The 12685-nt window shown below is 43.8% G+C and overlaps 2 protein-coding genes across 2 annotated transcripts in view; one reads left to right on the top strand and one right to left on the bottom strand.

Annotated features, from left to right (window-relative positions):
• The window catches only part of T265_13322 (hypothetical protein), a gene marked incomplete at both ends in the record, with an annotated part of 23433 nt that extends 13548 nt beyond the window's left edge, over window positions 1–9885 (bottom strand). Inside the window, 2 exons of the mRNA XM_009168346.1 lie at window positions 726–819; window positions 9798–9885. Coding sequence (XP_009166610.1) covers window positions 726–761 — 36 coding nt within the window. The remainder of the gene's footprint in view (window positions 1–725; window positions 820–9797) is intronic.
• The window catches only part of T265_03774 (hypothetical protein), a gene marked incomplete at both ends in the record, with an annotated part of 28859 nt that extends 17859 nt beyond the window's left edge, over window positions 1–11000 (top strand). The window contains one exon of the mRNA XM_009168327.1: window positions 10800–11000. Coding sequence (XP_009166591.1) covers window positions 10800–11000 — 201 coding nt within the window. The remainder of the gene's footprint in view (window positions 1–10799) is intronic.
• Between the last annotated feature and the right edge of the window lie 1685 nt (window positions 11001–12685).

Below are 12685 nucleotides of genomic sequence, written 5' to 3'. Positions count from 1 at the left end.
CTCTGACACACCGAAGCAGCTACTACACCTTGCAAAGTGAATAGCTGTTAACAAGACAGTCAGGTTCTTCTCGGTCTAATTTGTTGTTGACACTGTTCCTCAACTAAATCTACTGTCCTCAGATTTTAACCGAGGAGATTATCAAGATATCTCAATATATGCATGAGTGTCCATAGGATCGAACAGCCTCCTGGAGAGCACAGTATAGAATGCTCCGTCTGTTTGGCCCACCAGATTGACCTAGTGCTTGATATTCTCTCTCGTTTGATCTTAAAGACAACATCTGTCTTGATATGGATAAAATGTCTTGGAACTTCCATCAATGTTTTTACTCTTTTTAGTTCTTGGAAGGCTTATTCTTTGAGTATTCGGACGCAAAAAAGTGGATTTTTGTCCGATCATAAAATGGCGGATCGTGTGCTGGGCTGCAGAAGGGATTTTACTTAAATCAAAAGTAATGTGATATCGAGAAGGTTACTCCGATCAATATCGTTCCATACGAAACAAAATACTAGCATGATTCAGTCGAATATTCCGTTAATAATACCTTATTTTGTAAACAATTTTAACTGAATATTTGTTGTTTTGGCAATATAAAATTTCATACACTGGGTAAAATATGGCGCTACGTCAACAGGCGAAGTTCTGAATACCGTGTTGACAACTTCACGAGAGATCAATAAGTCTTTGTTTCCCACCTTACTTTGGAAAAAATGGGAACTTACGTTTTGACTTATTACAGAGCGACATTGCCACCACATTCAATAAAGTAATCCACACGGAGAGCGTTCTGTATCGGTCCATCCTGAATGAAAGTACCTGTGGATGAGATTTCTTGTTGATTAGGATCTTTCAAAATAAATAAAGGATATTCAGCAGCTTTCAACCATTGCTTGTATGAATGCACCCTTAAGCTTGAAACAATTGCACGTGACTTTTGGCGGGGATCGATAAAAATCAGCTGACAGTTTTATGAAGAGTTTATATTGATGACGATGCTGAGGCTGATGGTCTGAAGCAAGTTTTTGCAGCCGTTGTGTTCTGATCACAAACAATTGTCTGAATGTCTAGATTTCAATCTGCTTTGCCAAAGGTCACAACACAAAATACACAAGCCTCACTCTTTTTGGAAGTGCCGATCGAATCTTGGTGGATATTCTAACCTGAATATCTACAAGAATGGTTGAACATGATGTCATTCAGCAGTTGAGATAACCAGAAAGAGCTCAGACAGCACACAGAGCTAACCAAATTTCAGCCATGCAGCTCACGTGATCTGGCATTGATTACACCACCAATTAATAACAATACTCATCTGAACTGTGAGGTTGGTTTAATTGGCGATTTCTATCGATCATAAGACAGCAGCACTGTGCTTCCCCGATCGAATGGTTTCCTTCTGTCAGGCTGAAACTCAGAATTCACAGAAGAATTAGTTGCGTTCTGTTCCGTATGCCAAAATATCGACTTTCAGCTTTCCTCTTAACTCGTCAGTTTCACACATCCAAAGTGGCCATCTGGCAAAAGTTGTGGTTTTTCTGACTGGTCACTTTTAATGATGTATTTTGTAGGGCTCGTCGCCGCTGGAACTTGATTCCCAGTTTTTACTACCCCTCCACCGCAACGGAGACCCCATCAAAGAAGTGCTTACCATTTCAAGGGAATTAGATGTCACCTTTCCAGTGATGGGTTCTCTTGAACGGGATAGCGTTTTATAATGCTAACAACATAAAGATATATGAAGTGTTAGAGAACCCTGCCAAGCTGTTATTCCTGAAGTTGACTGTCTCGAAATTCCTGACGCTGAATAATTAGTTAGTAGTAGGCTTCGCATTGTCACGTAAAAAATTGATCGGTCTGAGAAACAACAAAATCTCTGGTGCTCCAAGCTATGGATGAGGAAGTTATGCTGATACCTTCCTCTACACCAAAAGAAAAACTAACATTATCTTAGGGCTATACCAGCTAACCGGGATGTGACGTTTGACGGCAGACCTATTTCAAATCGACCATTTCGTTTGTCCTATTAAGGCTGTGCACTGGAGGCCTTACGAAAGCACATTGCAGTAAGTGATTGTCCAGTCCGACACATAATCAACTCCCCTGGATTTTGGTGTCTGTAGGACGTTGTGAGATAGATTAACAATCGATTGTTTGGCCATCAGGATGTGCTTAGAGGGTAAGCGCAGATACTTACTATGAATACGAAGTTGGTCACTATACTGAATCAGACAGGGGTGGTGGATGCTGATATCAAGAACCCAACTGTTATTACACGGGTGACTAGAGAAGGAAAGATACTGCTGAACTGAAAGTACAATGTGCTGGCTGATGAATTAGACTCAGCGGTTCTCATTCGTACCAGTTCATGGCTTAAAATAGATATCTCCATATTCCGAAGCTTCACTGCAACGCCGAACAAGGCTATGCAGGGATCCTGGATGTCTTTATTTGTCTGAACAGTCCTCGTCTATGTTTTTTCCACTTTCCACGCTCATTCTCTCGATTGAGAGTCAGCGTTTCTGACCACGTAATAAATAGATAATAAAATAATCGTTCGGTGGCTAGCTGCCGTGCCACCAGACGGAAGCACGAGGGCCGGGATACTGCCAGGTTGCCAAAGTCTAGACAGGGTAAATCGAGAGGCCAACGGAGACCCCATCAAAGAAGTGCTTACCATTTCAAGGGAATTAGATGTCACCTTTCCAGTGATGGGTTCTCTTGAACGGGATAGCGTTTTATAATGCTAACAACATAAAGATATATGAAGTGTTAGAGAACCCTGCCAAGCTGTTATTCCTGAAGTTGACTGTCTCGAAATTCCTGACGCTGAATAATTAGTTAGTAGTAGGCTTCGCATTGTCACGTAAAAAATTGATCGGTCTGAGAAACAACAAAATCTCTGGTGCTCCAAGCTATGGATGAGGAAGTTATGCTGATACCTTCCTCTACACCAAAAGAAAAACTAACATTATCTTAGGGCTATACCAGCTAACCGGGATGTGACGTTTGACGGCAGACCTATTTCAAATCGACCATTTCGTTTGTCCTATTAAGGCTGTGCACTGGAGGCCTTACGAAAGCACATTGCAGTAAGTGATTGTCCAGTCCGACACATAATCAACTCCCCTGGATTTTGGTGTCTGTAGGACGTTGTGAGATAGATTAACAATCGATTGTTTGGCCATCAGGATGTGCTTAGAGGGTAAGCGCAGATACTTACTATGAATACGAAGTTGGTCACTATACTGAATCAGACAGGGGTGGTGGATGCTGATATCAAGAACCCAACTGTTATTACACGGGTGACTAGAGAAGGAAAGATACTGCTGAACTGAAAGTACAATGTGCTGGCTGATGAATTAGACTCAGCGGTTCTCATTCGTACCAGTTCATGGCTTAAAATAGATATCTCCATATTCCGAAGCTTCACTGCAACGCCGAACAAGGCTATGCAGGGATCCTGGATGTCTTTATTTGTCTGAACAGTCCTCGTCTATGTTTTTTCCACTTTCCACGCTCATTCTCTCGATTGAGAGTCAGCGTTTCTGACCACGTAATAAATAGATAATAAAATAATCGTTCGGTGGCTAGCTGCCGTGCCACCAGACGGAAGCACGAGGGCCGGGATACTGCCAGGTTGCCAAAGTCTAGACAGGGTAAATCGAGAGGCAGAAGCAGAGGTCGAGTTCGAACCACGGACCTTCCAAGACAGTGAATTCGCTCCCTAACCAGTGAGTCATCTCGCCCCCTTGTGACCATGTGCGGTATCCAGACTGAACATTTCTGATCATCTGGACCTAACACTCTAGTCATAAGATTGTTTAAAACCATCTGACACCCCACGATCTGTTTTGCCCTTATTGGGGCTCATCAGATGGACACCATCCCCCAGTTTCCTTATTATCTACTTAAACCCACGGTGGGCAGGTTTCTATAGTTTCCTCACTTGCACCCAAATTAGATTTTGACAGGAGACTAAACAGAATTCAGCTGATTCTCTCGTTTGGCATAGTCCGCTTCAATGGAATGTGCTGCACCAGGCAGCGTCATGATTCACTTGGTACGATATCCGCGATACAGCAACACTTTGTTGTTTAGACGTAACACACTACTTTGAAAATTCAGTCGGATTCATTTGAGTCTCTCGTCGGAAGCAGGGTAGCGTGCAAATGAGAGAAAAGTGGTTCAGCTGTTTTGTGAAGTTTGAATGACGAAACGATTTTAATCAGTTGGAAGCGCTTGGAACCGATTGAGTAGTCATCGTTTGGGGCTTGTTCCCAAACTTTCCCAAAAATGACCACAATCTTAATTGGCTATGTAAACAGCCTTTGAGGAGAGGGGGATGTGGGGTCTTCGTAAAAGTCACAAACTTCCGATGTCCATTGCCTGAAAACTTCGTGTTAGCACTTGTTTCAAATGCGCTCAACACGTGTTTTCTGTTGTTCTTGCTGGACTAGTCCAGATTTTATTGAATTCACGCGGAAGGTGCATGCTGGGTGCAATGAAATATAATACATAATTCATGGAATAGGTGTAGTGATCAGCATCTTGAGTGACTGATGGTAGTGTGACTAGCAGCGACGATATAGAGTGTTCGACGGATGATCATGAACGATACAAGTCGACAGTACCCTCGTAATGTTCGAGAACATACAGGAGATTCTCGCGGGTGAGCGTCGGACGGCCGGAAAAATGGACCCTATATTGGACCGAAGGGATCCGTGCGCCTATCTCTCACCACAGCACCGGTTTTACGTTCCTGGACTAGGAACAGAGTGCCAGGTCCCACAGCTGTTTCGATGTTAGTCTTCCGTGCAAAAAGGCAGCCGTACTGCTTGTACGAACAGACCCCTCTCCAAACGCGTTAAGGAGTACTATTCTACGGGTTCGGCAAACTGGGTTGCCATAATATTGGGTAAGATCATTGAGTCATACCTTCGAACCTGCCTGGACTGACAATGGGGAGTCGCACTTCGGGGGCTGCGGCTACGGTGAGATGGTTTTTCGGCCACAGTTCTTTGGTGGGAGACGTCACGTCCAGATGTTGCGGTAAGTCTGACCTAGATCTCACCCCGTAATTGACCTACCCATTCTCGTTGAATTAAAAACGAAATCGATCGCGATTCCTGAGTTGCCTGACTTGTTAACTGCCACGTTTTGTCAGTGAACCTGTTATTCCTGTACGCATGTTTCTTTGTTTCGCTTTTGTTTAACAACTAATGTTGCATGACAGGTCTCGGCGAAAACAGGTGTGTTCGGTGCGTACCGTTTTTCATTATGAGTCTCTGATCAGCTTTGGAAGAACAAAATGTAAAGAGAGACCGGTATTACTTTTGTTCACATTCTGTCGTCGTTCCGCACACGTTACGATGTACCAGGCCAATCGAGGTGCGAAAAACGGTCTTTCAAACTTATCAAGAGTCTACAGAACTCACGATGAGCGAAATCCGGGAATTTGAGAAGGCAGAGGCAAGCGAAATCGAATTGCTCTCGGTCAAACTTTTGGTCAGAACCCGCTCAAAAAAGGTGGCTTGTGATTCAAGCTGGAAGACGATCTCCCGTGTCCCCAAAATTAATCAGGGATCCAGTGGGGTCTTGTGAAGAGCGGTCGGGCAAGAGCAATGTGTTGAAGGCTCATTGCTAACACTATCGTCAGACTATGTAACCATCTATCAGATGCAGCCTGGCACACAGGGGAAAGGGTTTTGTTATCGGTCACATACTGCCGGTAACCGCTGCCAGCGTTCGGCATTACAAATTGGGGCCGCCGATGAGCTCTGGCCAGAGTGGTCCCTGCTGGACAGAGGTCCTTATTCAGAATTCCCGAATTGCTTGTAAGTGTTATATGATACCACAAGAAATGGTGTTGAGTTGAAAAGTGACTTAGATGAAACACGTGCTAGCCAGGGTCGACCTTCGATCACGATTGGTTGTTCGGTCGGTTGGTTCCATTGACTATTCTGTTATCCGGTGTCCCGACTGATCGATAGCCACGTGAATTGTGGGCCTGGCCTCTGCTGTCTTTACGCTCTGATCGATGCGAAGTGACCGCTGTCGTTGACCTCTCTGGGTTCCGGCTTGTTGATCCGACCATCTATGCTACATGAGCTACCAAAATTCTCCTCTATGCCAAATTTACTGTCTATTTCAGGAGAACCGTCTACTAACTTCTCAAATTTTAAGCTAAATTACTTGTTGAAAAATGGTCGGTTTCGACTACACAATATAGGAGAATAGTCCAAGTAACCCACTATCAAATTTTTAGTATCCATCAATTTAGTTTTCATATTTTCGGGATAACTCGTAGCTCGACGTAATTTATGAGCCTCGTCGATTGATGAGCAACTGGTTTCACTTAGTTATTCGGTCATCCTCATCTAAAGCACGTTATTCTGAAGCGTGAAGCAATAGAAAAGGTTGCGAATCTTACCTCGACAACAGATGTTAACGTTGAGACAAATTACTTTTGAAGTTTTTTTTAGCCCTGACTAGTTTCCACTAAAGCAGAATCACCAGCCCTCTAAAATCCACTTTAAGATACTGCCAAACAAGGACTTTCGAAGGAGCGAAACTTCTCTCCCGGCAAAGTAAGAAACCCTTTGTAGAATATCCTAAACGAGGGATTCAGTTGAGTCTCTCGTGAGAACCAAATTGATTTGGAAGTGAGTGTATTTCTCGAAAACAGTCCAATTTTGGTTCAAGTAGAACATAAGGTTGACAGAAACTCGGGGACTGCGCCTACCTGATGAGCCCTAAGAGGGGCGAAACCGGTCGTGGGCTGTCGGAGAGTTTTCAGTAACCTTGTGAGTAGTTTCCTTTATGAAAACCCTATGTCTGTTTTCCTTGTTTGCATCAATGGTTGATCCATCACACATCGGAAACACTATGCCCAGCTTCTCTCTGATTCACTGAGACACTGTGAGAGAGACCTCGGACGAACGATTCTACCTACGATCAAATCAGTTCTGCTGATCAGACAACCACTGAGAATGTTGACCTCACCAGCGTGTGCGACCCAAACGATTCACTTGGCGTCAATTTCCCAGTTCGAAACCAAGACTACCCGTTGCAGTCAACGAGGTTGGAACTCGGTAGTTTTTTTTCCCTAACTTTGTGTTATTCCTCCAGCCAGTCAACTAACCTGACGTGGCAGGAGCCTACAGTAGTTGTAGGATTTGTAGCGTTCACATTTACATCGCTCTCGTTTGAACAGTTCCTCGCCTCTTCTGAATACTTTACTCAGGACATACCAAAGGGAAGAACACTGGGGTCGAGTTTTCCTTCCTATCTGCAGTGCATATGCCTGACCATACCGAGATTTCAAACTCTGCCAAGCGACTCGAACGTTTTTGTTTCACTAACCCACCAGCACACGCTGTGCGCAACTTAAATATCAGTTGATGTTGCCCACGCTTGGGCAATATGATTGGTTTGACGGTCACCGATTCCGGCGGTGTTAAAATCCACCACATATTTGAGCAAATAAGACGTATATATAAACCGCAAAAATATCTGCTTGTGTGATTGTTCTGGAAGCAACTCACAGTTCCAAAGTGACATCTATAGATTGTCCAACAGAAATGGTAGCGGATCCGCGCGACTTCGACACTCCGACTGTGGGAAGTTGTCAGGCACTGAACACAACCCATTACTTTGTGTTCTGATGAGTATAACCAATTTGAATTCGTGAAGTACCTTCACCAATTTTTTTACCGACTATTGGGATAGCTCTCGTTCAGTTCCCTTTGGTTTCCCTACCTTTGTGTCTTCTGCATTTATCTAAAAGTTTTGGGTGATTCCAGTATAAGTGTAACGAATGTTACAGCAGCCCGGTAGCGTGTAACAGGTATGGTTATACCTGTATAAAAGGAACCAGAGCACTTCGCAAAGTTATACACCTAATTGTGAGTAAGCCCGACCACATAGCTGTGTGACCGTCGACGTAACTCTTGTTTCAAACCACTGAAGTTAGTAGGAGACGTGATCTCAGAGCACATGCCAGTAGGTCCATGACCGCTCTTTGTATTTAAGCCTGGATAACTATGCCCAGCTCACATTTCGCATAAGCTGCATGTGTGTAAATCCATCTGTTGGCAGCTGTGCGAAATGCCTGTTTAACAGGGATATAAACTAGAGATATACACTCAGTGCGAAATGCCTGTTTAACAGGGATATAAACTAGCGAATATACACTCATTTGCAAACTCATTTGGTTTTGCGAGAGACTCACCTGGAACCCAGGTAAATCTCTCGTTTGTGATGTTCTCAGGCGGATTTTCAGCAATCTTATGAGGAGTACATTACAAAGGGATATAAACTGTTTCCGCATTGCACATTCCCGGTAAAACAATGAAATTCCAATTACTAGTCGTCAATTCACTGGTTTTGTGAGCATTTGACAGTAAGTGAACAGGGATGAGCCAACTTTCTTCCCGATCCACTGAGCGTTCTGGAACTGCGAGTGAAAATCAGTTGAAACACACAGACTAGCCATATTTAGGTTGATTTTGTGCTGAGAGCTGTTTAGATAGCTGTTAACCCCATCTAACTGTGCACTGAGGAACAGGCGTTTGAAAGTCAATTGCTAAGCTCCGCGGAAAGATCAGCAGCCACTGGATAAATTGCAAATAAGTACATCCGGGATATCAATAATCTAACACAGTGAGTTGGTGTTAAGTGCATGTTTAAAAGTGCTTCGTTCTGTTTGGTGAGAGGTGTATTTTGTTTAATGTGAAGTAGTTGGGTTGTCTCATCCTAGCTGTGTGCCTTACAGACTATTGTTTGTCTGGATCGAGGAATTAGAAGAATGAAATCAGTTTTATGTAGAGTGACCCCTTAATGGGAAGAGGAGAGAGAGGAAGAGACCTTCTGAACCTTCATAAAGCAAGAAGCCTCAAACGAGGAACTGGATTTATATTCTTAGTCTACAAACGATATTACGAAAGGTGTTTTAAGTAGTTCAGCGGGGAAACACGTATTTAACTAAACTTTGGTTTATGACGGGGTTTTTTGAATGAATTTGACGTCACGACTATGATATTCGGACCATCCCGGTTGATTGCAGTAGGTACACGTTTTTGGAAGTCGCTATATTGGTCCTTTCTCGGTCCTATGGGCGGAAGTTTGAAATGAGCGACTTCTCTGCACTCTTAGTCACTAACATTTACTGTCACGTCGAATTGACCACACGAGTTTACAATAGAGTTTGCATCAGAAAGAATATTAGTGGTATCCGACCGGCTAAGAACGCATAAATTGATTAGAGCTAAGTTGGTGACAGTGAATCCAACCTAACTGTAATCTCGCCAACCAAATCATTCATTTGTACCACTGTCTACAAACCCTTATGCAGTTTTCAGCTTTAAGATTACCAACTGAAGGTGTCGCGAACAAAAAGAGACACACCAGTTCCAAGCTATCAAGTTCGTGAACCACTGGTTCTGTGGCTGCGTTGCGCTTTTCTGAAAATCTTCTAGCAAGTTTTACACACGTTAAGGAGTTCGGAGGTGCATCAGTCTACCTCATACCCAACTGAACTGGTGGGAACTATAGGGCACAGAGCACATTCCATACCGGGTGTTCATCGCCGGTTAACTGTCAGTTTCTGCAGAATTCACCATCGTTTAACGATGATCATTTGAGCCATGCTTTGTGGTGAAATGCATAAGTCCAACCGAGACGTGTTTCACAAATGTTATCAATACTTACTATGATCTTTCTCTCTGTCCGCCCGTTCACAGCTCACCGTTAAAGCACAGAGTTTATGATAAACTGTGACTTGACGAATAACTCACCAATTGGCGACTGGTATTGAAGGTGCAACTATCGACTTGTCTCTCATCTGATTAGACAGTAGGTAATGAGAGTGCCAGGTGAGGTGTCCTTCTCTAGCGTTTCACTGTGCTAGCTGAGCACGTGACACTGTTTCTTGTGTGTGTGTGTGCGCGCTCATATGTTAGCAACATTAAAATTCACAGATCTTCAGGCCACTCTAAATTAGCGGTAATCATACTACTATTTGGAAGTAAGAGGCGTTAATTTCGATGATTGTGAGAAAGTGCACTTCGGCTACTTCTATTTCTGTAGAACATGGAATAGTTTGACGATGTTTTCCACGTGAACGCCTGGGTGTGGTAGATAGACCTAGGTTACATTTACACCAAGATAAAATCGATTGATCACCCTTGTGTGGTTGAACAGAAAGGTGGGGTTTACACGCAGTGAAGCATTTGGAAAAGAGGTCCTCGAGGAGAACAGCCAGAACGTTTTGCATGATTCACTTCATCTCACGGCTTTGCAATTTATTACTTTCAAAATCGGAACAGCAATAATTCCGAATGACATGCAGTTTAATCCGAAAAAGCACGTTCGGTGCCTTGAGACACCATAATTTCGGTAATCTGGGTGGGTGTTTTGTACCCACCTGACGAAGAAAGTGGATCTCTGATTTGGAAGGTGTTACGACCCCTGAAATCGACTAAGAAGGTTTCGATCCATTCCTGGGAACCCTTATTTCAATAAGCAAAATCATTGCATTTTTATTTGTGAACAAACAGTCCTGCTGGAATTCGTTCCTCAACTCGTATTGGTTGTCAGAATTCGAGATACTGTGATTGGCTCGGTTCTTGATTGGTTCGTTAGTGGCTTGTGTCAGGAGGCAGTTTCTTGGTTGCAGTAGCCTGATTGTTAATTTACATTACTGACTAGAGCAAATGAAACTTGCTTACCAGATGACCGTGGTGTGCATTGATCCCTAATTCGCATTCGCCAACAAATTCGTCATTCCGGTAACCAAGCGCGAAGAAAACGGTCAGTGTCCTATTGGGGGCAAGGGAAGAGAAACAATGAACACGTTGAAGATAGACGAGAATATCGTTATTCTACCAACCGACAAAAGACGGTTAAAGTTGCCCATTGACAAACTGGGCTACACCAACAAACCAAAAGCCCTGCTTAGCGACAAAAGAGTCCCACCCCCTAGAGAATGGCTGGAGTAAAATTCTTGAAGACGAAATTCAGCAAGAAACTCAAGAAACTTCAAGATCTTCGCGCGATAACAAAAGATGGACTTTGGACTATGAGGCCTCAGGGCTCAAGTAATTATTGATTCTGTGAACTTTTGAAGGCATCAGAGATGCAGTTCCTATCCGACCAATAGCATTGTTTTCGGTGACACTAACCTATGCCGAAAGGACTACGGAAAATGTTGGAAAATCTCATCAATGGATCCAAATATTCGGTTACCATTGCAGGGCGATTCTTGAAGAAATTGAAGAATATACACGTCAAACAGAACAAAATAATGGTCTCTTTTTACTATGAGCTCATTGGTTACGTCTATGGACCTTGACACCACCAAGACAGCTTCCGCGGAATTCCTGGACGGATGTGATTTATCCAGTGGAGCCCTCGAAAGAGCACTGCGAATTGATTAACCTATACCTGACTACATATTTTCAATTGGACAGTATAATCAATCACGAGGAGTGCGAATGCGGTTCTCCGGAGGACTTGCAACGCGAAACCTAGAATACCTTATATAAACTAAGGAATGTGGATTCCTTACGAGGGTGACACTTTTCATCATCGGACAGTAAAAGTTCCATAGAGCAAATCAACCACTGGACAACGTTTTCGCTGTATCTACCCGGTCACCCACATACTTGACTCGCTCACTGGATCGCGAGGCTTGTCTTTTTTCTCATACGCACAAACACGTCGCACTAAGCTGACTCATCGGACATCGATTGTCTGCACCGCCTAGTCAGCGTAGCAACTACTCATGTGCTGACGCACCCACGTACGCGCAAACGGACCTACATGCAGGGAAATCGAACACAGCCAGCACACACAGACTCGCGCGCGAGCAGGGAGCAGGAAGTCAACCCCTCTCCACAAGTCCACGGACAATTATGGAACACGTGTAGCAGTCGCACTGCGGAGAAAAACACGTTCCCGCCGTCCGGACTTTCACCAAGGGACTCTCAGGTGATATGTTCCTCTTTTAAATTGCTCCCATTTTCGCATTGTATTTATTTTTATACGTGTTGCAAACTACCACTGTCAACCACGCTAAAAACTTTTATTAGTGCTTACACCTTCTGATTTGTATTATGGCTATCATCATCTATGCACTAATACGACTTCCAAACCATGCATGCACTTAAGGAGGAAGTATCCAAACAACGGCGCTCTGACGATTTCCAAACGGTCGGTGGCAAAACGCTTGCAGAGCAGATCAACAGTCACCTGATCTAAAATCAATCGGTCCAGTTACTATCCGTTCCAATACGACCGAGTCTGTATTTAAATTTGTTGATTCAGTACTCGTTTCTATTCCTTCATTCAGAAAAGTAAAAATAAACACGCCGAGGAACTTTTTCAACCTAGCGGGGTTTAATGTCCCTACTCCGTCAGACAGGTCAACAGATATCCTGCAAACCAACGTGCACTGCTTCGGAAGTACATGCGTTCAGCTGTAGCACCCTTCCGGTGCCTAGCTGCCATGCCACACAAATGAAGTCCAAGCCTAGACAGTGGAAGTCGAGTGGCGGGGGTCGGATTGGAACCAAGGACCTTCCGGTCAGTAAATTCGCACTCTAACTACTTAGGGCCATCTCGCTCCTTCGGAAACACATACTTCAGTAATGCACCTCCGAATGGGCAAGGGCAGATCTACTCG

The sequence above is a fragment of the Opisthorchis viverrini genome (assembly GCF_000715545.1).
Source record: "Opisthorchis viverrini unplaced genomic scaffold opera_v5_60, whole genome shotgun sequence".
Lineage (NCBI taxonomy): Eukaryota > Metazoa > Platyhelminthes > Trematoda > Opisthorchiida > Opisthorchiidae > Opisthorchis > Opisthorchis viverrini.
The sequence above is the reverse complement of the archived record's forward strand: the minus strand, read 5'-3'. Positions and strand labels throughout refer to the sequence as shown.